General features: G+C 36.7%; 1 protein-coding gene across 1 annotated transcript in view; it reads left to right on the top strand.

Moving 5' to 3' along the window:
* Positions 1–23127, top strand: part of TMEM131 (transmembrane protein 131) — a 259254-nt gene that overhangs the window by 161457 nt on the left and 74670 nt on the right. The window contains exons 12-17 of the mRNA XM_066267786.1: positions 1120–1228; positions 17175–17283; positions 18771–18924; positions 19015–19185; positions 20477–20587; positions 20674–20808. Coding sequence (XP_066123883.1) covers positions 1120–1228; positions 17175–17283; positions 18771–18924; positions 19015–19185; positions 20477–20587; positions 20674–20808 — 789 coding nt within the window. The remainder of the gene's footprint in view (positions 1–1119; positions 1229–17174; positions 17284–18770; positions 18925–19014; positions 19186–20476; positions 20588–20673; positions 20809–23127) is intronic.

Genomic DNA, 23127 nt, shown 5'->3' with positions numbered 1-23127 from the left:
GGGTGTCAGGTGAAGAAGTGCCCTGGGCTGAATCAGGACCCTGGTTTCTAGTTCTGCCTCTCGATGCCTGTCTATTGAAACAGCACTTAGTGTTGCATAGTGCTTTTCACCTGTAAACAGAGAAGGAGGTTGGGATCTTTAAAAGTTCCACCTAATGAAAAGTGCTTTGTGTCAGTGAGGATCATCAATTTAAAAGTTACTGCATTGCATGGCCCGTGGTGGCACAGTGGATAGAGCATCAGCCTGGAATGTTGAGGTGGCTGGTTCTAATCCTTGAGCTTACCTACCCAGTCAAGGCACGTACGAGAAGCAAGCAATAACAACTAAAGTGAAGCAACTCTGAGTTGATCCTTCTTGCTACCAACCCCCTTTCTGTAAAATCAGTAAATCTTTAAATATTTTTTTGGAAAAAAATGTTACTGCACTTAAAAATGTATTTTCTAAGTTGGCTCAAGCTTTTACTGTTCTTTTGTTTTGTTACTTTAGATTTGTTTTTTATTCCTAATAGAAAGGTCTGATTTATTAAGTTTAAAGAGTTCTAACCTCATCCAAATTACACATTCCTGCAGTCACATCACTGCCCAGAGCCACAGCTCGGACTGAAGCCGTGCCTCTGGACAGCAACATCTCACTTGCGTGGCACACCCTCAGGAACTGAAAACACCGTTAGAAATGGGACTGCAACACTATCTTGGCAAAGGAGTAGCACCTCTCAGACTCATGTTCATTGCTTGTCTTCATATAGCCAAAATGTTACGTTTATTATTAAGGATTCTTTAAGAGGTACTCTGTTATAAATCTTCATGTCTCCCTCTCTTACATATGACTTAGGCATTCATTTGAAAAATTCCTTTTTTTCTGTTTTATCTACTCACACTCAGTGTACTAGTTTGTCTTTTGTCACACTCATCTATCATACACTTTTCTTCTGATCATTCTATTTCATAATAATAGTCTGATGAAATTGATTTGATATCTTATTAGTTTGGCTTACTCCATTTAAGGGGACCACATAAAGTTAAAGTTTTAAAATTGTGACTTTGCCTTTTCCAGTACACTTCCCAGTATGATCTAGTTGAATCATTGGACTAAAATAATGCTCTATTTTTCTTGTTTCAGAGTGTTCGACCTACACCCCAAAATGATGCTGTAACAGTACACTTTAAACCAATTACCTTAAAAGCTTCAGAAAGTAAATATACCAAAGTTGCAAGTATTAGTTTTGATGGTAAGTAGTAAACTTTTTCTAATAGTGGTCTAATTTTGATAAACATAAGGTCTCTATGTCAACATCTTAATGTAGAAATCCAGATTGTTTTATAGTCAGATTTTATATTACTGCTTAGTTTGGGTTTTCCTGTAAAAGTCAAGAACTCTTATTTGACTGTTTTATGAAGGAAAATGTCATAATTTTATAAACCTAAATTAGTAGTATTTCCAAATACAGTAGGACTGGAATAAAATTTTTGTAATCTGGGCTCTTTCACATATACTGTATTCCAATGATACTTTGTCTTAATTATGAAGTCATTAATTTTTGTAATTGGGTGCTAATGTATTTGAATTTCAGAAGCATGTTTGAATTTGAGAGTAGAAATAGTCTCTGAAACATTTTCATGTATTAGTTTTTAAAAGCTAGGCGGACAGTCCTGCCTAATCTAAAATAACAACCTTTGGGGCCCTGGCCGGTTGGCTCAGCGGTAGAGCGTTGGCCTGGCGTGCGGGGGACCCGGGTTCGATTCCCGGCCAGGGCACATAGGAGAAGCACCCATTTGCTTCTCCACCCCCCCCCCTCCTTCCTCTCTGTCTCTCTCTTCCCCTCCCCCAGCCAAGGCTCCATTGGAGTAAAGATGGCCCGGGCGCTGGGGATGGCTCCTTGGCCTCTGCCCCAGGCGCTAGAGTGGCTCTGGTCGCGGCAGAGCGACGCCCCGGAGGGGCAGAGCATCGCCCCCTGGTGGGCAGAGCATCGCCCCTGGTGGGCGTGCCGGGTGGATCCCGGTCGGGCGCATGCGAGAGTCTGTCTGACTGTCTCTCCCCATTTCCAGCTTCAGAAAAATACAAAAAAAAATAAAAATAAAAAATAGCCTTTGTGATAGAATTATTATACTGTATATTTTCACATTTGAAATATTAACTAGATTTTATCATAGTAAATAGCATGTTTTTATTCATTTTTTCCCACTTTACTAGAATATTTATTGCATTTGCTATCACAGAATTTTTCAAATAGTGACAATAATAGCTGCTTAATGATATGTCATTAAATTTAATAAGAACTGAAACTCCAAATGAGGCTTGTAACATCAGGGCCCATGCAAGCGAGGAGCCCTGAAGCTTAAACTTTGGCTTTATGATAAAGCCTTCTGTGCTCATAGTTGACATTTTACAGGTAAGCTCCTCATCAGATGAGAGTATTTGATCACTGAGTGACCTTCTGTGTGGGGTAGAAACTGGTGCACTCTTCACAATATAAGAGCATCGTGCTTCCTGCTTGCACATGGAGGGTTCTCAGGAGGGTCTGGAGCAACTGCACAGGCTGGGTGCCAGCCTCAGTCCTCCCATTAGGTCAGAGAAAACTCCTGAGGAAATCGAGATGAAATATTTACATACTGTCATAATCCAGCTGTCAAATAGGATTTATAGGTTTTGATGCCACAGTTATTTCCAAGCCTATGATAAATTGTCTCTGTACTAAGATACTACAGTCATGACTGCCAGTAGCAGTATCAGCAGTATCAGTATCTCTTTTTTTTACTGAGAAAGCAAGCGGCCAATAGTAATTCTGACCCCTGGGAGCATTTAGGACTCACCCTTCTGATAAGTCCAAGGAATGGGGTATGTGTCAGAACAGTGCTGTCCTGGCCTCCCATGCTCCTCTCAAGCTCCATAACTGACAACCCAGTGAATGAATTTTTGAGATGAATGAATGTCAGTAGTGTTGGTGCTACTGAGATCCTAGACTCTAAAATAAGTACTTCTTAAAAAAATTATGTAAAATTAAATACAAAGGCAGAGGGGAAACATGTTTTAAAGCAAGTGCTATATTTCTTAAAGTCTATTTCTGTTATGATATAAAAATGTATTGCTGTGCCAGCTTTTTGTTTGTTTCTGTTTGCATGAAATATCTTTTTCTATCCCTTTACTTTCAGTCTGTGTGTGTCTTTTGTTCTGAGGTGGGTCTCTTGTAGGCAGCCCATGTATTAGTTTCGTTTTCTTATCTATTCACCTACCCTGTGTCTTGATTGGAGCATTTAATCAGATGTCTATTGGCCATCTGTATGTCCTCTTTGGAAAAGTGTCGATTTAGGTTCTCTAACCATTTTTTAAGGAATTGTTTGCTTTTGGTATTGAATTTTATGAGTACTTTGTAATTTTTTTTAATATTAACCCCTTATCAGATGTGTCATTGGCAGATGTGTTCTCCCATTCAGTGAGTTGTCTTTCTATTTTGTTGATGGTTTACTTTGCTTTGCAAAATTTTTTTTTTTTTTTTGTATTTTTCTGAAGCCAGAAACAGGGAGAGACAGTCAGACAGACTCCCGCATGCGCCCGACCGGGATCCACCCGGCACGCCCACCAGGGGGCAACGCTCTGCCCACCAGGGGGCATTGCTCTGCCCCTCCAGGGCTTCGCTCCGCTGCGACCAGAGCCACTCCAGTGCCTGAGGCAGAGGCCGAGGAGCCATCCCCAGCGCCCGGGCCATCTTTGCTCCAATGGAGCCTCGGCTGCAGGAGGGGAAGAGAGACACAGAGAGGAAGGAGAGGGGGAGGGGTGGAGAAGCAGATGGGCGCTTCTCCTGTGTGCCCTGGCCAGGAATCGAACCTGGGACTTCTGCACGCCAGGCCGACACTCTACCACTGAGCCAACCGGCCAGGGCGCAAAAATTTTTTATTTTGATGTAGTCCCATATGTTTATTTTTTCTTTTGTTTCCATTTGCTCAAGAAGATATATCAGAAAAAATATTACTAAGAGAAATGGCAGAGATGTTACTGCTTATATTTTCTTTTAGGAGTTTTAATCTTTCAAGTCTTAAGTCTTTCATTCATTTTGAGTTTATTCTTGTATATGATGTAGGAAGGTAGTCTGGTTTCATTTTTTGCATTCATTTGTCCAATTTATCAAATAGAATATCTTTACCACGTTGTATGTACTTGCCTACTTTGTAAAATATTCACCAACAAGATGTGGGTTATTTCTGGGATTCCTATTCTGTTCCATAAATCACTGTGTCTATTTTTATGCCAGTATCATGCGTTTTGATTACTGTAGCCTTGTATTATAGTTTGATATCATGTAGTGTGATACTGCTAACCTTGTTTTTTTCTCAAGATTGTTGTGGTTTATGGGATCTTTTATGGTTCCATATAAATTTTAGAATATTCGTTCTAATTCTGTGAAATATGCTTTTGGTATTTTGATAGGAATTGTGTGGAATTGATAGATTGCTTTGAATAGTATGGAAATTTTAATGATGGTAATTCTTTTTTTTTTCTGTGTTTTTTTTTTTCTGAAGTTGGAAATGGGGAGGCAGTCAGACAGACTCCCTCATGCACCCGACCAGTATCCAACCGGCATGCCCACCAGGGGGCGATGCTCTGCCCATCTGGGGCGTTGCTCTGTTGCAAACGGAGCCATTCTAGCGCCTGAGGCAGAGGCCATAGAGCCATCCTCAGCGCCCAGGCCAACTTTTTGCTCCAATGGAGCCTTGGCTGCGGGAGGGGAAGAGAGAGACAGAGAGGAAGGAGAGGGGGAGGGGTGGAGAAGCAGATGGGCACTTCTCCTGTGTGCCCTGGCCAGGAATCGAACCCAGACTCCTGCACGCCAGGCTGACGCTCTACCACTGAGCCAACCAGCCAGGGCTTAACGATGGTAATTCTTATCCATGCGCACGGTATATACTTCTATTTATTTGTATCTTCTTGAGTTTCTTTCTTCACTGTCATATAGTTTCTGAGTACAGATGTTTTACAGCCTTGGTTAAATTTATTTCTAGGTATTTTACTTTTTAATGTAATTGTAAACGTGATTGTTTTCTTAGTTTCCCTTTCTGATAGATCAGTATTGGTCTATAAAAATGCAATCAATTTCTGAATTTTGTATCCTGCTACTATACTAAATTCATTTATCAGTTCTAGTATTTTTTTGGTGGAATCTTTAGGGTTTTCTATATACAGTATCATGTCACCTTGCAAATAGTTACAGTTTTACTTCTTACTTTCCAATTTGAATGCTTTTTATTTTTTCTTGTCTGATTACTGTTGCTAGGACTTCCAATACTGTGTTGAATGAGAGTGGTGAAAGTGTATGTCCCTCTCTTGTTCCCGATCTTAAAGGAAACACATTTAGTTTTTCCCCATTGAGTATGATGTTAGCTGTGGGTTTGTCGTATGTGGCCTTTACTATGTTGGAGTATGTTCCCTCTTGTCCCACTTTGCTAAGAGTTTTTATCATAAATGAGTGCTGCTGGATTTGTCAAATGTTTTGTATCTGTTCATGTGATCTTTTTTTATGATTTTTATCTTTATGTTGTTTATATGGTGTATCGTGTTAATTGATTTGCAAATATTGTACCAACTTTGCATTCCAGAAGTAAATCCAACCTGATCGTGGTGTATTATTGATTTATTTTTTTTTTACTGCTTCATTTAATTTTATTTTTGGTTGTTTTAAGTTTTTTTTATTGATTTTAATTTATTATGTTTACATAGATTTTAGTGTTGCCCCAAATGCATCCCCCCTCCCCCATATTCCCCTCAACATCACCCTTGCCCCTCTCCCACTAGCGCCCTCCCCACTTCCCTTCAGGTTTATCCCATTCTATCATCCCCTTTGCCTCTGTCGTCCTTTCCTCTGGTCCCTTTAATCTCTCCTCTGTCTCAATTCCGTTTCTCATTTCACATTGTTCATTTGATTCCTCAAATGAGTGAGATTATATGATATTTTTCTTTTTCTGTCTGGCTTATTTCACTTAACATAATAGTTTCCAGGTCCATTCATGTTGTCACAAAAGGTAAAATTTCCTTCTTTTTCGTGACCCCATGATTCCATAGTATTCCATAGTATATATATACCAAAGCTTTTTAATCCATTCGTCCACTGACGGACACTTGGGCTGTTTCCAGATCTTTGCTATTGTGAACAATGCTGCCATAAACACGGGGTGCATTTCTGCTTCTCAAACAGTGCTATGGTGTTCCTGGGTTATATTCCTGACAGTGGGATAGCTGGGTCAAAAGGCAGTTCGATTTTTAATTTTTTGAGGGATCTCCATACTGTTTTCCACAGTGGCTGCACCAGTCTGCATTCCCACCAGCAGTGCAGGAGGGTTCCCTTTTCTCCACATCCTCGCCAGCACTTATTCTGTGTTGTTTTGTTGATAAGCGCCATTCTGACTGGTGTGAGGTGATATCTCATTGTGGTTTTAATTTGTATTTCTCTAATGATTAGTGATGTTGAGCATTTTTTCATATGCCTACTGCCCATCTGTATGCCCTCTTTGGAGAAGTGTCTATTCATTTCTTTTGCCCTTTTTTTGATTAGATTGTTTATCTTCCTGGTGTTGAGTTTTACAAGTTCTTTATAAATTTTGGTTATTAACCCCTTATCAGACGCATTGTCAAATATGTTCTCCCATTGTGTAGTTTGTCTTTTTATTCTGTTCTTATTGTCTTTAGCTGTGCAAAAGCCTTTTAGTTTGATATAATCCCATTTGTTTATCCTGCCTTTTATTTCCCTTGCCCGTGGAGATAAATCAGCAAATATATTGCTGCGAGAGATGTCTGAGAGCTTACTACCTATGTTTTCTTCTAAGATGTTTATGGTTTCACAGCTTACATTTAAATCTTTTATTCATTTTGAATTTATTTTTGTGAATGGTGTAAGTTGGTTGTTTAGTTTCATTTTTTTGCAGGTAGCTGTCCAAGTTTCCCAACACCATTTCTTGAAGAGGCTGTCTTTACTCCATTATATATGCTCTTACCTCCTTTGTCAAATATCAGTTGTCCGTAAAGGTGTGGGTTTATTTCTGGGTTCTCAGTTCTGTTCCATTGATCTATATGCCTGTTCTTTTCTTTTTCTTCTTTTTTTCTAGAGACAGAGTCAGAGAGAAGGATAGATAGGGACAGACAGACAGGAACGGACAGAGATGAGAAGCATCAATCAGTTTTTTGTTGCGACACCTTAGTTTTTCATTGAGTGCTTTCTCATATGTGTCTTGACCGTGGGCCTTCAGCAGGCCAAGTAACCCCTTGCTCTAGCCAGCGACCTTGGGTCCAAGTTGGTGAGCTTTGCACAAATCAGATGAGCCTGTGCTCAAACTGGCGACCTTAGGGCCTCGAACCTGTGTCCTCCTCATCCCAGTCTGATGCTCTATCCACTGCGCCACTGCCTGGTCAGGCTATATGCCTGTTCTTATGCCAGTACCAAGCTGTTTTGAGTACAATGACCTTGTAGTATAACTTGATATCAGGAAGTGTGATGCCTCCCACTTTATTCTTCCTTTTCAAGATTGCTGAGGATCTTCGTGTTCTTTTTTGGCTCCATATAAATTTTTGGAATATGTGTTCTCTATCTTTGAAGTATTTCATTGCTATTTGAATTGGTATTACATTGAATTTATAAATTGCTTTGGGTAATATAGACATTTTAATGATGTTTATTCTTCCTAACCATGAGCACGGTATATGCTTCCACTTGTTTGTATCTTCCTTGATTTCTTTTATCAGGGTTTTATAATTTTCCGAGTACAAGTCTTTAATCTCCTTGGTTAAATTTACTCCTAAGTACTTTATTTTTTTGGTTGCAATAGTGAAGGGGATTATTTCCTTAATTTCTCTTTCTGACAGTTCGTTGTTGGTATATAAAAATGCCTGTTTTCTGAGTATTAATTTTATATCCTGCCACCTTGCTGAATTCATTTATCAGGTCCAGTAGTTCTTTGACTGAGACTTTAGGGTTTTCTATATACAATATCATATCATCTGCAAATAACGATAGTTTTACTTCTTCTTTTTCTTTTATTTCTTCTTGTTGTCTAATTGCTGTGGCTAGGACTTCCAGGACTATGTTGAATAAGAGTGGTGAAAGGGGACACCCCTGCCTTGTTCCTGATCTTAAGGGGATTGCTTTTCATTTTTGTCCGTTGAGTATGATGTTGGCTGTGGGTTTGTCATAGATGGCCTTTATCATGTTGAGGAATGTTCCCTGTATTCCCACTTTGCTGAGAGTTTTGATCATGGATGGGTGCTGGATTTTATCAAATGCTTTTTTGCATCTATTGAAATTATGTGGTTTTTCTCCTTCCTTTTGTTTATGTGATGAATCACATTAGTTGATTTGAAATATTATACCAGCCTTACCTCCCCAGAATAAATCCTACTTGATCATGGTGTATGATTTTTTTTATATATATTTCTGGATCTGGATAGCTAATATTTTGCTGAGGATTTTAGCATCTAGATTCATCAGGGAAATTGGCCTATAATTTTCTTTTTTGTGTGTTGTCTTTGCCTGGTTTTGGAATCAGAATTATGCTCGCCTCATAAAAGGAGTTTGGAAGTCTTCCTTCCTCTTGAATTTTTGAAATAACTTGAGAAGGATAGGAGTTAATTCTTTGGATATTTGGTAGAATTTGTTTGTGAAGCCATCGGGCCCCGGGCTTTTGTTTCTTGGTAGTTTTTTGATAACTGTTTCGATCTCATTTGTTGTAATTGGTCTGTTTAGGTTTTCTGAATCTTCCAGATTGAGTTTTAAAATATTATATGTTTCAAGGAATTTTTCCATTTCACCTAGGTTGTCTAATTTTTTTGGCGTACAGTTCTTCATAGTATTTTCTTACAATATTTTGTGTTTCTGTTGTGTCAGTTGTTATTTCTCCACTCTCATTTCTAATTTTATTTATTTCAGTCCTCTCTCTTTTTTTCTTGGTGAGTCTGGTTCATCGATCTTGTTTACCTTTTCAAAGAACCAGGTCCTAGTTTCATTGACCCTCTGTATTGTTTCTTTAGCCTCTATGTCATTTATTTCTGCTTAGATCTTTATTATTAATATTTCCTTCCTTCTACTAGCTCTGGGCTTTACTTGCTGTTCTTTTCCTAGTTCTTTTAGATGTAGGGTCAAGTTGTTTATTTGAGCTTTTTCTAGCTTCTTAAGATATGCCTGTAATGCTTTGAACTTCCCTCTCAGTACTGATTTTACTGTGTCCCATAAATTTTGAGTTGTTGTATGCTCATTATTCATTTTTAGGAATTTTTTAATTTCTTCTTTGATCTCATTGTTTACCCATTCATTATTTAATAACATGATATTTAGTTTCCAAATGTTTTGAGTTTTTTAGTTTTTCTGTTGTGGTTGATTTCTAGTTTCATGCCATTGTGATCAGCGAAAGTGGTCGATATGATTTCAGTCTTCTTAAATTTGTTGAGAATGCTTTTGTGTCCTAACATGTAGTCTATCCTTGAGAATGTACCATGAGCACTTGAAAAGAATATATGTTCTGCTGCTTTACGGTGAAAAGTTCTGATGATATCTATTACATCAAGTTGATCTAGAGCAGTGTTTCCCAACCTTTTTTGTGCCATGCCCCACCTTAACCTTTCTAAAATTTTTATGTCCCCCCCTATGTAACATACATAATTTTTAACATTAAAAAATTGATTTGTTCACTTAATAAACATAAATGATAGGTTATAAGAAGAAATCACTATGAAATTGTTAACAAAACACAGTAAGTAAAATTTCAAAACATATAATGAAAAACAGAAATTTAAATTCCAAATAATTTTAATACAGACTTTTCTATATTAATTTATTATTTTAATTTAGTGTGATCCTTGCGCTTGATGCTTGCTGCACAGAGATTTTATATTAGGTTCCAATTTGGTTAGCTTTAGTCTCAAGTCTCCACGTTGTGTTATATCCAGCCGATTTCTTTTTTTTACCAGTAAATCATTTACAGCACTAAATCCACATTCAGCTAAAAATGAAGATGGAAACGGTAGCAATAGTTTTCTTGCACATTTGGTTGAATTTGGGTATTTGATTTCTGTTTCCTCACAAAGCCATGCCATCGCTCCTTTGATATTAAATAAAGCTTTAACTGACTCATCATTTTGTAATTCTGCGAGTTCTTCTTGATACTGCATATTTGATATATCAGACAAATCCACTAACATTGGCTGCATCATCCATGTTGGTTTAAAATCAATTTGTTGGTTTTAAATCAATTTGTTTTAAATCAGAAAATCTTTCTTTTAAATCAGCCGATAGAATATTCAAATGATTGACAATAACAAGTAAAGCAGTATCAGTTACTTCACATTTCTGGAGCCAATGAAACTGTTTAAAGTTTTTGTTGTTAATATGTTTCTGACATAACTCAATATTGGTAATGAAACCAAATATCTTTGTTTTTGCATCGACAAGAGTTTTATTTGTTCCTTGAAGTTGCTTATTTAATATATTTAGTGTTTCAAAGATATCGGCTAAATAACTCACAAATGCTTTACCATCTATTGTTAACAGATACTTCATTTCAGGTTTGTCGCTTAAAAAATCACTGAGAGTACCAAACAGTTCCATAAATCTTTTCAAACAGTTTCCTTTAGATAGCCATCTTACTTCAGTATGAAGTAAAAGTCTCACATGGTCTTCATTTTGTTCTTCACAAAATAGCTTGAAAAGACGCTCACATTTGGCACTAGCTTTAATAGCATTAACACACTTTATTACTGTATGTAATACTTCATTCAGAACAGGCAAGATGTTTTTAGCTACCAAGTTTTCCCTATGAATAACACAATGCACAAGAATCATTTCTGGATTTGCATCTTTCATCAATTTTAAGCAGCCATTTTCTTGCCCATCATATTGGGAGCACCATCTGCAGCACAAGATGTTCTATTTTTCATTGGTATATCATTGACATCTAAGTAGTTTTTTAGCTTATTATATATATCTTTGGAGGTAGTGGTGCTTTCTAATCTTTTACAGAACAACATTTCTTCAGCAAAATGTCCTTTATCAATATATCTTACGTAAGTTATCAATACTGCCTGTCTCTCAAAGTTGATTCATCCATTTGCAAGGAGAATTTTCTTGTTTTCAGCTTTTCAGTAAGTTGTTTTTCAATATCCTCACTCATTTCGTCTATTCTTCTGCTAACAGTATTGTTACTGAGTGGCATAGCTTTTACATCTTTGTCATCTTTTTCAAGAACCGTTTTAAGAAATGCTGATATTGATGGTTTTATTAAATTCTCTCCTATAGTGTGATTTTCTCCAATTTTAGCGATGAATAAAGAAATTTGATAACTAGCCTCAAGAACACGATTATTAGTTGAAGTATGAGCAGTAAATAGAGACTTTAATGTTGTTCTTTTTTCAAAATTTTTCTTTAAAGTTTTAAATAACTCAAATCTGAATTAATATGAGCACTATGTTTCGCCTTCAAATGTGCCTCAAGACGACCTCGTTTCATTAATTCATTCGTTGGTCAAGCATTGCTGGCATAAAAGACAAAAAGGAATCCGCTCATCGTGAACAGCGGGTATGAACCCAAATTTTAAATATTCCTCCGAATATTGACGAGTTTTTTTCTTGCTTGCACCACTCATTTTACTATGGGCTATAAGAAATAAAAATAAGATCAATTAAAAACTAATATTAAAATATGTGTTAAAATATATTCAATGTGACAGAGTAAACGTATTCTAAAAATTCATATTTATTTAAATGTATATAACACATTTACTACATTACCACCGCAAATCAAAAGGTATCTATATTTTTTCCACTTGACAAAGTTTTCTGGAAAGTTATGCTTCTAAAATTAAAATTGTCGTGCATGCAGTATTATAGCCCCAATAATATTTATAAAATATTAGTGCTTTCTAGCCCCGATGCAAGAAGTACTTAATAAAGAGTTTCATATTGATAAAAATAAAATCAAATACTTACCAATTATATCTATACAATATATATATGTATATTAAATCAACGAGCTTTTACAACAGTTTTGACTGACACTTATTTCAAATTAACACCAACTGAATGATGTGAAACACTACAGAAGTTGCGATGGGCCAATTAGGTGAGAATAACTGCGTTGTTTAGCGAGTTTTTAAAACGTCCGGGGTTCCCCGCGGCAGACGGCACGCTCCGCGGTGAACCCAGGACAAAGTTTACTTGACAACGCCAATCACCCAGTTGATATTTTGGTCTCGTCAAACAAAATTATACTTAATAATTATTTACCGCAATTATTTAAGAATTGCATTTTTTGTTAAATTTGGCACCAATATCTAGCATTGCATTTAAATGGCCCGGGGCGAAAGAGTTAAAGTCGTGTCGAGTCCATTTTCAAATTGCCCCCCTTAACTATGAAATTGCCCCCCTGTGGGGCATGGGCCCCATGTTGGGAAACACCAATCTAGAGTGTCCTTTAAGTCTGCTGTTTCTTTGTTAATTTTCTTTCTTGAGGATCTATCTAGTGATGTTACTGGGGTATTGAAATCCCATACTATTATGGTATTGCTGTTGATCTCGCCTTTTATATCCATCAAAGTCTGTTTTATATATTTAGGTGCTCCTATATTCGGGCCGTAGATATTTATAATGATTATATCTTCCTGTTGGATTGCTCCCTTTATCATTCTGTAGTGGCCTTCTTTATCTCTTACAATAGCCTTTGTTTTAAAGTCCATTTTGTCTGATATAAGTATTGCTACCCCAGCTTTTTTTCATTTCCATTTGCATGAAATATTTTTTTCCATCCTTTTACCTTCAGTCTATGTGTATCTTTTGTTTTAAGGTGTGTCTCTTGTAGACAGCATATATATGGATGGGTCCTCTTTTCTTATCCACGCAGCTACCCTATGTCTTTTGATTGGATCATTTAAGCCACTTACATATAAGGTTATTATTGGTATGTAGTTGTTTATTGCGATTTTATTCTTTAAAGCTGTATTTCTCTTTTGCTATATTCTTTCCCTTTTCTGATCTGTTTACAACAGGCCCCTTAACATTTCTTTCAGCATTGGTTTGGTTTTAGTGAATTCTTTGAGGGTTTTTTTTTTTTTCTGGGAAGTTTTTTATTTCTCTTTCAATTTTAAATGATAGCCTTGCTGGATAAAGTAGTCTTGGTTGTAGGCTCTTGTTCTGCATTCCTTTGGATATTTCTTGCCATTCCCTTCTGGCCTCAAGTGTTTCTGTTGAGAAGTCGGATGTTATCACTATAAGGGCTCCTTTGTAGGTGATAGCCTTTTTTTCTCTAGCAGCTTTTAATATTTTCTCTTTATTACTTAGCTTTGGTATTTTAATTATGTTGTGTCTTGGTATAGATTTCTTTGGGTTTCTCTTCAATGGAGTTCTCTGTGCTTCTTGAACTTGTGAGACTTTTTCCTGCATTAATTTAGGGAAGTTTTCAGCTATGATATGATTGAACAAAGTCTTTTTCCCTTGTTCTTTCTCTTCTTCTTCAGGAACCCCTATGATGCGGATGTTATTTCTCTTCATGTTGTCACAGAGGCCTCTTAGAGTTTCCTCAGACTTTTTGAGTCTCTTTTTTCTTTTTTCTGCTCTGCTTCCATGCCTTCATTTATCTTGTCCTCTAACTCGCTGATTCCATCCTCAGCTCATCCATCCTGCTTTTAATTCCTTCCATTGTTGTCTTTATTTCTGATACTGTATTTGTCATTTCTGACAGATTCTTTTTTATTATTTCAATGTCCTTTTTTATATTTGCTATATCTTTATTTAGGTGTTCGTCATGGCTATCTATTGTTCTAAGATCTTTGAGCATCTTTTTTTTTTTTTCTGAAGCTGGAAACGGGGAGAAACAGTCAGACAGACTCCCGCATGCGCCCGACCGGGATCCACCCGGCACACCCACCAGGGGCGATGCTCTGCCCACCAGGGGACGATGCTCTGCCCCTCCGGGGTGTAGCTCTGCCGCGACCAGAGCCACTCTATCACCTGGGGCAGAGGCCAAGGAGCCATCCCCAGCGCCCGGGTCATCTTTGCTCCAATGGAGCCTTGGCTGCGGGAGGGGAAGAGAGACAGAGAGGAAGGAGGGGGGCGGTGGAGAAGCAAATGGGCGCTTCTCCTATGTGCCCTGGCCAGGAATCGAACCCGGGTCCCCCGCACGCCAGGCCAACGCTCTACCGCTGAACCAACCGGCTAGGGCCGATCTTTGAGCATCTTAACAATCGTTATTTTAAACTCTGCATCCAATAATTTGGTTATATCTGACTCCTTCAGGTATTTTTCTGGGGATTTCTCTTGATTCATTTGTGTTGCATTTCTCCGCCTTCTCATTTTGTCCATGTATAAGAATGTTTTGGCCACTGGGGCCCAGTGGGTGTGTCCTTTGTGTTCCCTAGGCGTGGTCTGTCTGCAGGCCCGCCACCCCCTCCGCCGCTGCTGCCTAGGGCGTTCAGGTATAGGCATTGCCGGCTCCAGCCAGCTGCAGCTGTCGGCTGTCTCTGCAGTTTCCGCCACTCCTTCACCTATGATCTTTTTAATGTATTACTGGATCCAGTTTGCTAATAATATTCTATTGAGGATTTTAGCATCTATGTTCATCAGGGATATTGGTCAAAATTTTTCTTTCTTTGTAATGTCTTTATTTGGTTTTGGAATTAGGATAATTCTGGCCTCATAAAATGAGCTTGGAAGTCTTCCCTCCTCTTGAATTTTTTGGAGTACAGTAATTAGGAAGGATAGATGTTAGTCCTTCTTTGAATGTTTTGATAAAATTTACCTGTGAAGCCATCTGTTCCAGAACGTTTGTTTCTTGGAAGGTTTGTGATTAGTGCTATATTTTATTAGTGTAATCAGTGTTTCTTCTTGATTCAATTTTAGAATTGTGTGTTTCTAGGGGTATAGCTATTTCTTCCAGATTGTCCAATTTGTTGGCATATAGTTCATAATATATTTTTTTAATATTTTGTATTTTTGTGATGTCAATTGTTACTTCTCTTTCATTTCAGATGTTACTTATTCAGGTAATCTTTGATTCTTGATAAGTCTGGTTAAAGGTTTATCAATCTTGTTTAACTTTTCAAAGAAGCAGCTCTTGGTTTTATTGATCTTTTGTATTTATTTTTTAGTCTCTTGTTTATTTCTGCTTTTATTTTCATCTTTTCCTCTCTTTGTTGTTCTTTCTCTATTCCTGTAGGTATAAGGTTAGATTGTTTGAGATTTTTTTTTTGTTTCTTGAAGTAGGCCTGGAATGCTATGAATTTCCCCTTTAGGACTTTTTGCTGTGTCCCATAGATTTTGTGGTGTTGTGTTTTTACTTTCATTTGTCTCAAAGTACCTTGATTACTTCCTTAATCTCATTAACCCATTTGTTGTTCAGTAGCATGTTAGTGTGTTTTCAATTTTTTTCTTGTGATTGATTTCTGGTTGTATACTATTGTGGTGGTCAAATAAGATGCTTGATATGATTTGTCTTAAATTTATTGAGACTTGTTTTATGTTCTAACATGTGGTCTGTTCTTAAATGATTCATGTGCACTTGAAAAGAATTTAATTCTGCTTTTGGGTGAAATGCTCTAAAATTATCAATTAAATCCATCTGGTCTAGTGTGTCATTTAAGGTTCCTTGTTGATTTTCTATCTATAAGACCTACCCATTAATGTTAAAATTCCTTGCTGTGACTATTACAAACAATCTCCCTTTAAGACAATCATCAATATTTGCTTTATATATTTAGGTGCTCCTATGTTGAGTGCATAAATGTTTCCAAGTATTATATCATCTTATTGGATCGATCCCTTCATGATTATGAAATGTCCTTACTTGTCTCTTATTATAGACTGTGTTTTAAAGTCTATTTTGCCTGGTAGAAGTATTGCTATGCCAAGTACTATATTGCTTAGAATAGGTTTTTAAAATTATGGTACAATCCCTCTACCTTCCACCTCCCACTCCACCCCTACCACTCCAGTTCCACTGAGATTGCTATGAAATCAACAGGAAATGTGTTTTATTTGACTTTTAATATTTTCAGATGCATCATATGATATATATTAACTCTACAGTGTTCACTTACCAAGCAAGCATCTTTCTCAAGTCAGTGTTCTTTAGAATTTTTAACTGAATTTTCTTGGTTTTTAAATTTTTTATTTGCTAAAATGTAACTTGACAAGATACAATGAAATGCTTTAATTTTTGCCCTTTTAATCAGCTTTATATTAGAATAAATAGTGAAAAATTAAAAGCATCCATAAGTGGCTAAAACAGGAAGCAAAAAGAAATGAGGTTTAATGGGGGCCTTTAAAAATCTAAAGTCATCATCTGTATATAGCGACACATTGGATATCATACCTGTGTGTGTATGCGTGCATGCACCAAAGTTGGATAACACTAATTTGTAGAACCCACATGTAAATTCTCCTAAGTGGAAGTGTTCCTGAAGTACTTTAAAAGGGATAAAGATAGGCAGCTCCTTTATTTGCTTTGAAAGGAACATCCTATGGGTACAAGGTTTTACTTCATCTGTGAGGACAATGTAATGGTAAAGAGGGGATATCTCCTCTTATTACTGTGAGTTAGTGTTGGCTAATATAACAAGTCAGAGCTCAAAACTCTACTTGATGGGTTTTTATAGAAAGACTGGCCACACAGGTAGTGTTTAATTTTTTTAGTGTGGCTGTAACAGTGAGGGGCAGTTTTGCTCCTAAGGGACATTTGGCAGCGTCCACAGACATTCTTGATTGTCACAGCCACGGGTACTTGATACCTAGCAAGTAGAGGCCTGGGATGCTGCTACCCTTCCTGCAGTGCACAGGACAGCCACCTCACCCCAGAATAAAGTATAACTCTGGCATAAAATGTCAGTGGTGCCAAGGGTGAGAAACCTTGCTATACATATAAGAAAAGTCACAGCTTATGACTATAGAGAAGTAGCTCACATACAGCATTTTCCCTCCTAAATTGTGTTCATTTGCTAATTGCTTGTCTGTTGCATTACAGGAAAATAAAAAATATTATTCCTTTTTTGTATGGAAAGTGTGCTATTTGATTTAAAATGTTGTAAAACTGTTCTGTTTATCAATTTGAAAGTTCAGCTTTCCTTTTAAGATTTGATTTAGTTCACATAGTCACTCTCACATTGCTCTATATAAACTCTTTGGAAGAAAAGGTGACAGGAGGTTTGTGTGTGTTTCAGCATCAAAGGCAAAAAAACCATCTCAGTTTTCTGGGAAAATCACTGTTAAAGCAAAAGAGAAGAGTTATTCTAAACTTGAAATACCATATCAAGCAGAAGTATTAGATGGGTAAGTTTCTCTTAAAATAAACTTCGTAACCTTTTACTAATCAATAAATTCTGTTTTCCTGTTAATTTACTTTAGCAAAAAAGTATTAGCTAAATTCACCTAAACTCCATGCAGTTATTATTAAAAAGAATGACTTTAACTATAAAGGAGAAAAGTCTCCTTATTTTGTTTATATTTTACTTAGAAGAAAACGTAAACGGGATGATGTGATCTGGGATTAAATGAAGTCTTGAGGTCTCAGTAATACAAAAGGAAATGAATCTGTGATTTTTAAGTGATATGTAAGTCATTTGAACCATTTCCTTTCTGTAAACTCTTTTTGTAACATGGAAATGGCCGTGGCTTGTTAATAAGGTATAATGTCACTTGAAACAAAATCATTTATATTCTTTTATACACTCCTATGCATTATTCTAGAATTGCAACTTTTTATAAATGGGCAATAATATATGTAGTTCATTTTCTAATTATACTGTAGCCCAATGATTTTCAATCTTTTTCATCTCATGGCACACATAAACTAATTACTGAAATTCTGCAGCACATCAAAAAATATAATTTTTGCCAATCTGACCAAAAAAAGTAGGTATAATTTTTATTTCATTCATACTAGATGGCTCTTGTTCTGTTGGCTGTTATTTTTTTATTGGACAATCTCAGAGGAAAGATGTCAGTGCCCCTGACTAAATAGTCAGATATTACGTGTTTTAAAAATTCTTGGGCCTGACCAGGCAGTGGTGCAGTGGATAGAGAGGACCCAGGTTCAAAACCCCAAGGTTGCTTGCTTGAGCATGGGCTCATCCTGCTTGAGTGCAGGGTCGCCGACTTGAGCGTGGGATCATAGATATGAATGACCCCATGGTTGCTGGCTTGAGCCCAAAGGTCACTGGCTTAAGCCCAAGGTCACTGGCTTGAGCAAAGGATCATTCACTCTGCTGTCGCCCCCCCTCCCCCCATCAATGCATAGACGAGAAAGCAATCAATGAACAACTAAGGTGCTGCAACGAAGAACTGATGGTTCTCATCTCTCTTCCTGTCTGTCTTTCCCTATCCCTCTCTCTGTCTCTGTCATACATACACACACACACACACACACATATACACACACTCACAAAATTCTTGGGACACAGTGGTTAAAAATTATTGCTGTAACCAGTTATAGTCTAATATCCAACTTGGTCAGGAAAAGGCTGGTTGCAACTGAATTATAAACATGATTTTCTTTAAGTAGCTCAAAACTCTTAATAGGTTTTGGTTTTGATTTTTGGTTATGTATTATTTAGTAGGGAGTCATTCTTTGTACATGTCAATATTTTGCCAGCTAGATTTTGTTTTAAAACATATGTTCAATCACTAAACTGTTTATAGTTCTAATTCTATAACAGTTCTTAGTGCTCAACATAAATTATTACTCACTATAAAAGAACTTAGATTTTTAGTTAACACATGGAAATAAAAATGATTTATTTTGTTTTGTTTTCAAATAGTTATTTGGGATTTGATCACGCTGCAACGTTGTTTCACATCCGAGACAGTCCTGCTGATCCTGTGGAAAGGCCGATTTACCTTACTAACACTTTCAGTTTTGCGATCCTCATTCATGATGTGTTGCTACCAGAAGAAGCCAAAACAATGTTTAAAGTATGTCTGGGACCCCTCATACTTTTAACTTTACTGATCTTCCAGCTAGGAGATGCTAACATGTTTTTTTCTCTCCCTTCCTTTCCCTAGGTTCACAATTTCAGCAAACCAGTCTTAATTCTTCCAAACGAATCAGGATACATTTTTACCCTGTTTTTTATGCCATCCACATCATCCATGCACATAGATAACAACATTTTACTTATTACCAATGCTTCTAAATTTCATTTGCCTGTGAGGGTATATACAGGCTTTTTAGATGTAAGTATGTTATCTACCTTTAAAATTTAAGCCCTCTTCCCATCTTCTATATTTTCAGATGTCACTAGGTAATTTTATTGTCACCCTTGCATTTGCTATTTTTTTGTGCTTTACAAGTAGGGCTAATCTTCCCTTCTCTGTATAAATAAGACTGGTTTTCACCCTTCCTAGCTGCTGTCTTCCCTCATGACACAGTTGAATCTTATAGTTACTGTCTCCAGTTAGATCTTCTCCACATTCTACTTTCTCTTCATTTTGCTTTTAAGTTGTTATAAATATGGGAAAGCTAAAAATGAACAAAATAGGGGGAAAAATCATAATCTGGAAAAAAGTAACAGAGGAAGAGACAGGGAAGTATCAGGGTGAAGGAAAGAGCCAGATACTAAAGAAGAAAGGAAGACAGTAAAGACACAGAGTTGGAATAGTAATCCAAACTGGAGGGAAGGCTAAAGGTCTTCCTAGTACAAAAAATAAACTAGAAAAAAATCCAAGCCAAGTATCCTTAGAGGGGTCGATGAAATAAGTTTATATAAGCAGTGAAACTGATGGGAAAGATAAAAATAAAATGAGAATATAGAAATACAGTTCTCCAAAATGAGTGGAATAAAAAAGCTGTGGTACATTTACACAGTGGAATACTATTGCAGCATAAAGGGAAAAAGGGAATCTGACCTTTTGCGACAGCAGGGATAGACCTGGAGAGTATTATTCTAAGTGAAATAAGCCAGGCAGAGATAAACAAGTGCCATATGATCTCACTTATATGTGGAATCTGAAGAACTCAATAAACAGATGAACAAAATAGAAACAGGCTTGGACATATGGAGTAGAGTGACAGCTGTCAGGGGCATGAGGGGACTGGAAGAAAGACGGTGAAGAGATTAGCCAATAAACATATACATATAACACATAGACACAACTGTGTCTAGCCAGAGATAAACGGGGGTGAGGGTAGGTGGAAGTGGGCAAAGTCAGGGAAATGGGGATGGAGAGAGACTTTGCTTGGGGCGATGGGCACACCATGGGGTATATAGATGGTGTTACATTAAGTTGTACACTTGAAACCAGTATTGGTTTTCCGAATCATTGTCATCCCAATAAATTCAATTAATAAAAAAATAGACTATTAGGGCAGAGCTCTTAATTATATTTTATATATGTGTATGTATATGTATATATTTACATAAAATATAGAAACTTTAGAATAGCTGAATATAGTCACTTTCTCTTGATAACATTCTCTTACATATTATGACTTGACATTTAATAGAGTTTTTTTATATCTTTTCAGTACTTTGTATTACCCCCCAAAATAGAGGAACGTTTTGTAGATTTTGGTATACTGAGTGCTACAGAAACAAGTCATATTTTATTTGCAATTATAAACAGTAATCCAATTGAGGTAAGAAAAATGTTTTTATTCTAAGTCACATTTAAGGATTTTATTCTAGTGCTGCAATAATCACTTTCATATCTTTCTTTTTTAAGTTGGCTATAAAAAGTTGGCACATCATAGGAGATGGTTTATCAATAGAACTTGTAGCTACTGAAAGAGGCAACAGAACTACAATAATCTCAAGTCTTCCAGAGTTAGACAAGTCCTCTTTATCAGACCAGTCATCAGTAAGTAAACTTTCTTATTGTTTTCTTAAACATAGATGTCTATCTAAACACCAGATAACAGGCTGTTGCCATGGCACATCTTTATCTCCTATTTTTGAGCTTCATAGTAGCAGTGGTTACTTGGTATTAGAAAGACCTTGTAGGTCATCTCCTTCAAGCCCCTCCCTTTATGATGAGGGCACTTGAAACCCAAACAAATTTAAGTTCTACCATGTCATAAAATATTCTGTAATAAGCAAAATTAAAGTTATTCTTTTATAATACAGGTGTCATTACAGGAGAATGTTCCATTGGTACTAAATTAACCATGTGCTCTTTGAATTTACTGGGCAAAAGAGATTGCACACCAGTAGAAAGTGTTTTCAGTTATACAGTAGTATTTCTGGTCAATTTTCTGCACTGATTAGAAGAGTTCAGTGAGGCAAACATTGTTTGATTCTTGCCCATGTTCTCTTTTCTGCCTTATGAACATTAAAAGCACAAAACAGTATAGTATCAGTCTAAGATCTCCCCACTGCTGAGAAGGGAACTTAGAGTTGACACCTACTCAAGAGCACAATTAGAATCCCCTGTCATGAGAAGAATCATAACTTCTCTCATCTATAGGTTAGGATAGAACTTCTTGCAGCAGTTTTATTTTACAAAAGGAAAAACAGATACCCTAATTCAGAGATTGACAACAGATACACTTCCGTGGAATGCCATAGGTTATAAAACTATTTAAAAACAGTTTGCACTGGAAGAATCCCCCAAAACATTTTTTTGAAGGGCAGTTTGGCAATATATACCACTCCTAGGAGTTCTTTTCATGAAAGCAACTTACGAGCCAGGAGCTATGAGAATGAAGGCATTTATAATAGCATTTTTATTTATTTATTCATTTTTAGAGAGAAGAGAGAGGGAGAGAGGGGGGGAGGGGGAGAAGCTGGAAGCATTAACTCTCATAGGTGCCTTGACCAGGCAAGCCCAGGGTTTTGAACCGGCGACCTAAACATTTTTAATGATTCCAAGTAACGAGACACAGCCAAATGCGTAAAAGAAATCATGATTTTATGATTGAATATTGAAGCAAATAAAAAGTAAATAATATGACTGGCGGTAGTGCAATGAATAGACTGCAGTCCCAGCTTTAAGATCCCAAGGTCACCAGCTTGAGTGTGAGCTCATCTGGCATGAATGCAGGGTCACCATCATCAACATGATCCCATGGTCACTGGCTTAAGCCCAAAGGTTTCTGGTTTGAAGCCCAAATTCACTGGCTTGAACAAGGGGTTATTGGCTCAGCTGGTGCTCCCCTGGTCAAGGCACAGATGAGAAGCAATCAATGAACAAGTAAAGTGACACAACTTCAAGTTAATGCTTCTCATCTTCCTCCCTCCTGTCTGTCTCTCTTTCGTTCTCTTAAAAAATGTAAATATGATTATGTGTAAAAACATGAAAAAAGATTTATAAAAAATAGCGAACTACTAAGTAATGTATTCTAATTGCAACTATATCATTCAAGCTGCATCACTGGATATTTCTGAATAGTGGTAGATATGGGTGTTCACATTTAAGTAATTTAAATGTTTTAAATTTGATTCAGAAATTAGGCCTCTTTTTAAAACAAAGATATGTTTATGAGAGGTAATATTTGTTACTCCAGCTGAAATTTTATTTTTAATACAAGTATAATACTGAAATAAAAATAACAAGACCAGCCATTAATGTGTTTCTTCAAACAATGAAGTTAAATAAAATCATATGTGTGTCTAATCCCAGATGGTTGAATTACAATATTTCTTAGTAAGACATTATAAATCATTTTAGAAATCTGCATTATTTCCTAGCAGTAAATAGCATGTATAACACATACCATTTAAATTTGAAAGATCTAGCCCTGGCCAGGTAGCTCAGGTGATTAGAGCATCGTCCTAATACACCAAGGTCACAGGCATGATCCCCGGTCAGGGCACGTACAAGAGTCAACCAGTGAATGCATAAATAAGTGGAACAACAAATTGATGTTTCTCTCTCTTTCGTTCTTCTTCTCTCTAATATCTAAATTTTAATCTAAATAAATTTGACTACACAAAGACTGACAATTTAGGATTTTAAGATTTGTTTTAATATAAAACTGTAAGTATAAAAACAAGGGACACAAAAATGAGATTCTTATGAATCTTTACTTAAAATTGGAAGTTGTAATAAGATGAACTTTAAAATAGAAACTCCACAAATGATTTTTTTTTTAGTTTGTAATGCCTAAATTTCCAACTTTTCTAAAAAGCCAAATCTATGAACTAATTTACTGTTCTGTTCCTTATGAAACACACATTG

This window comes from Saccopteryx bilineata, chromosome 3 (assembly GCF_036850765.1).
Source record: "Saccopteryx bilineata isolate mSacBil1 chromosome 3, mSacBil1_pri_phased_curated, whole genome shotgun sequence".
Classification (NCBI taxonomy): domain Eukaryota; kingdom Metazoa; phylum Chordata; class Mammalia; order Chiroptera; family Emballonuridae; genus Saccopteryx; species Saccopteryx bilineata.
The sequence above is the reverse complement of the archived record's forward strand: the minus strand, read 5'-3'. Positions and strand labels throughout refer to the sequence as shown.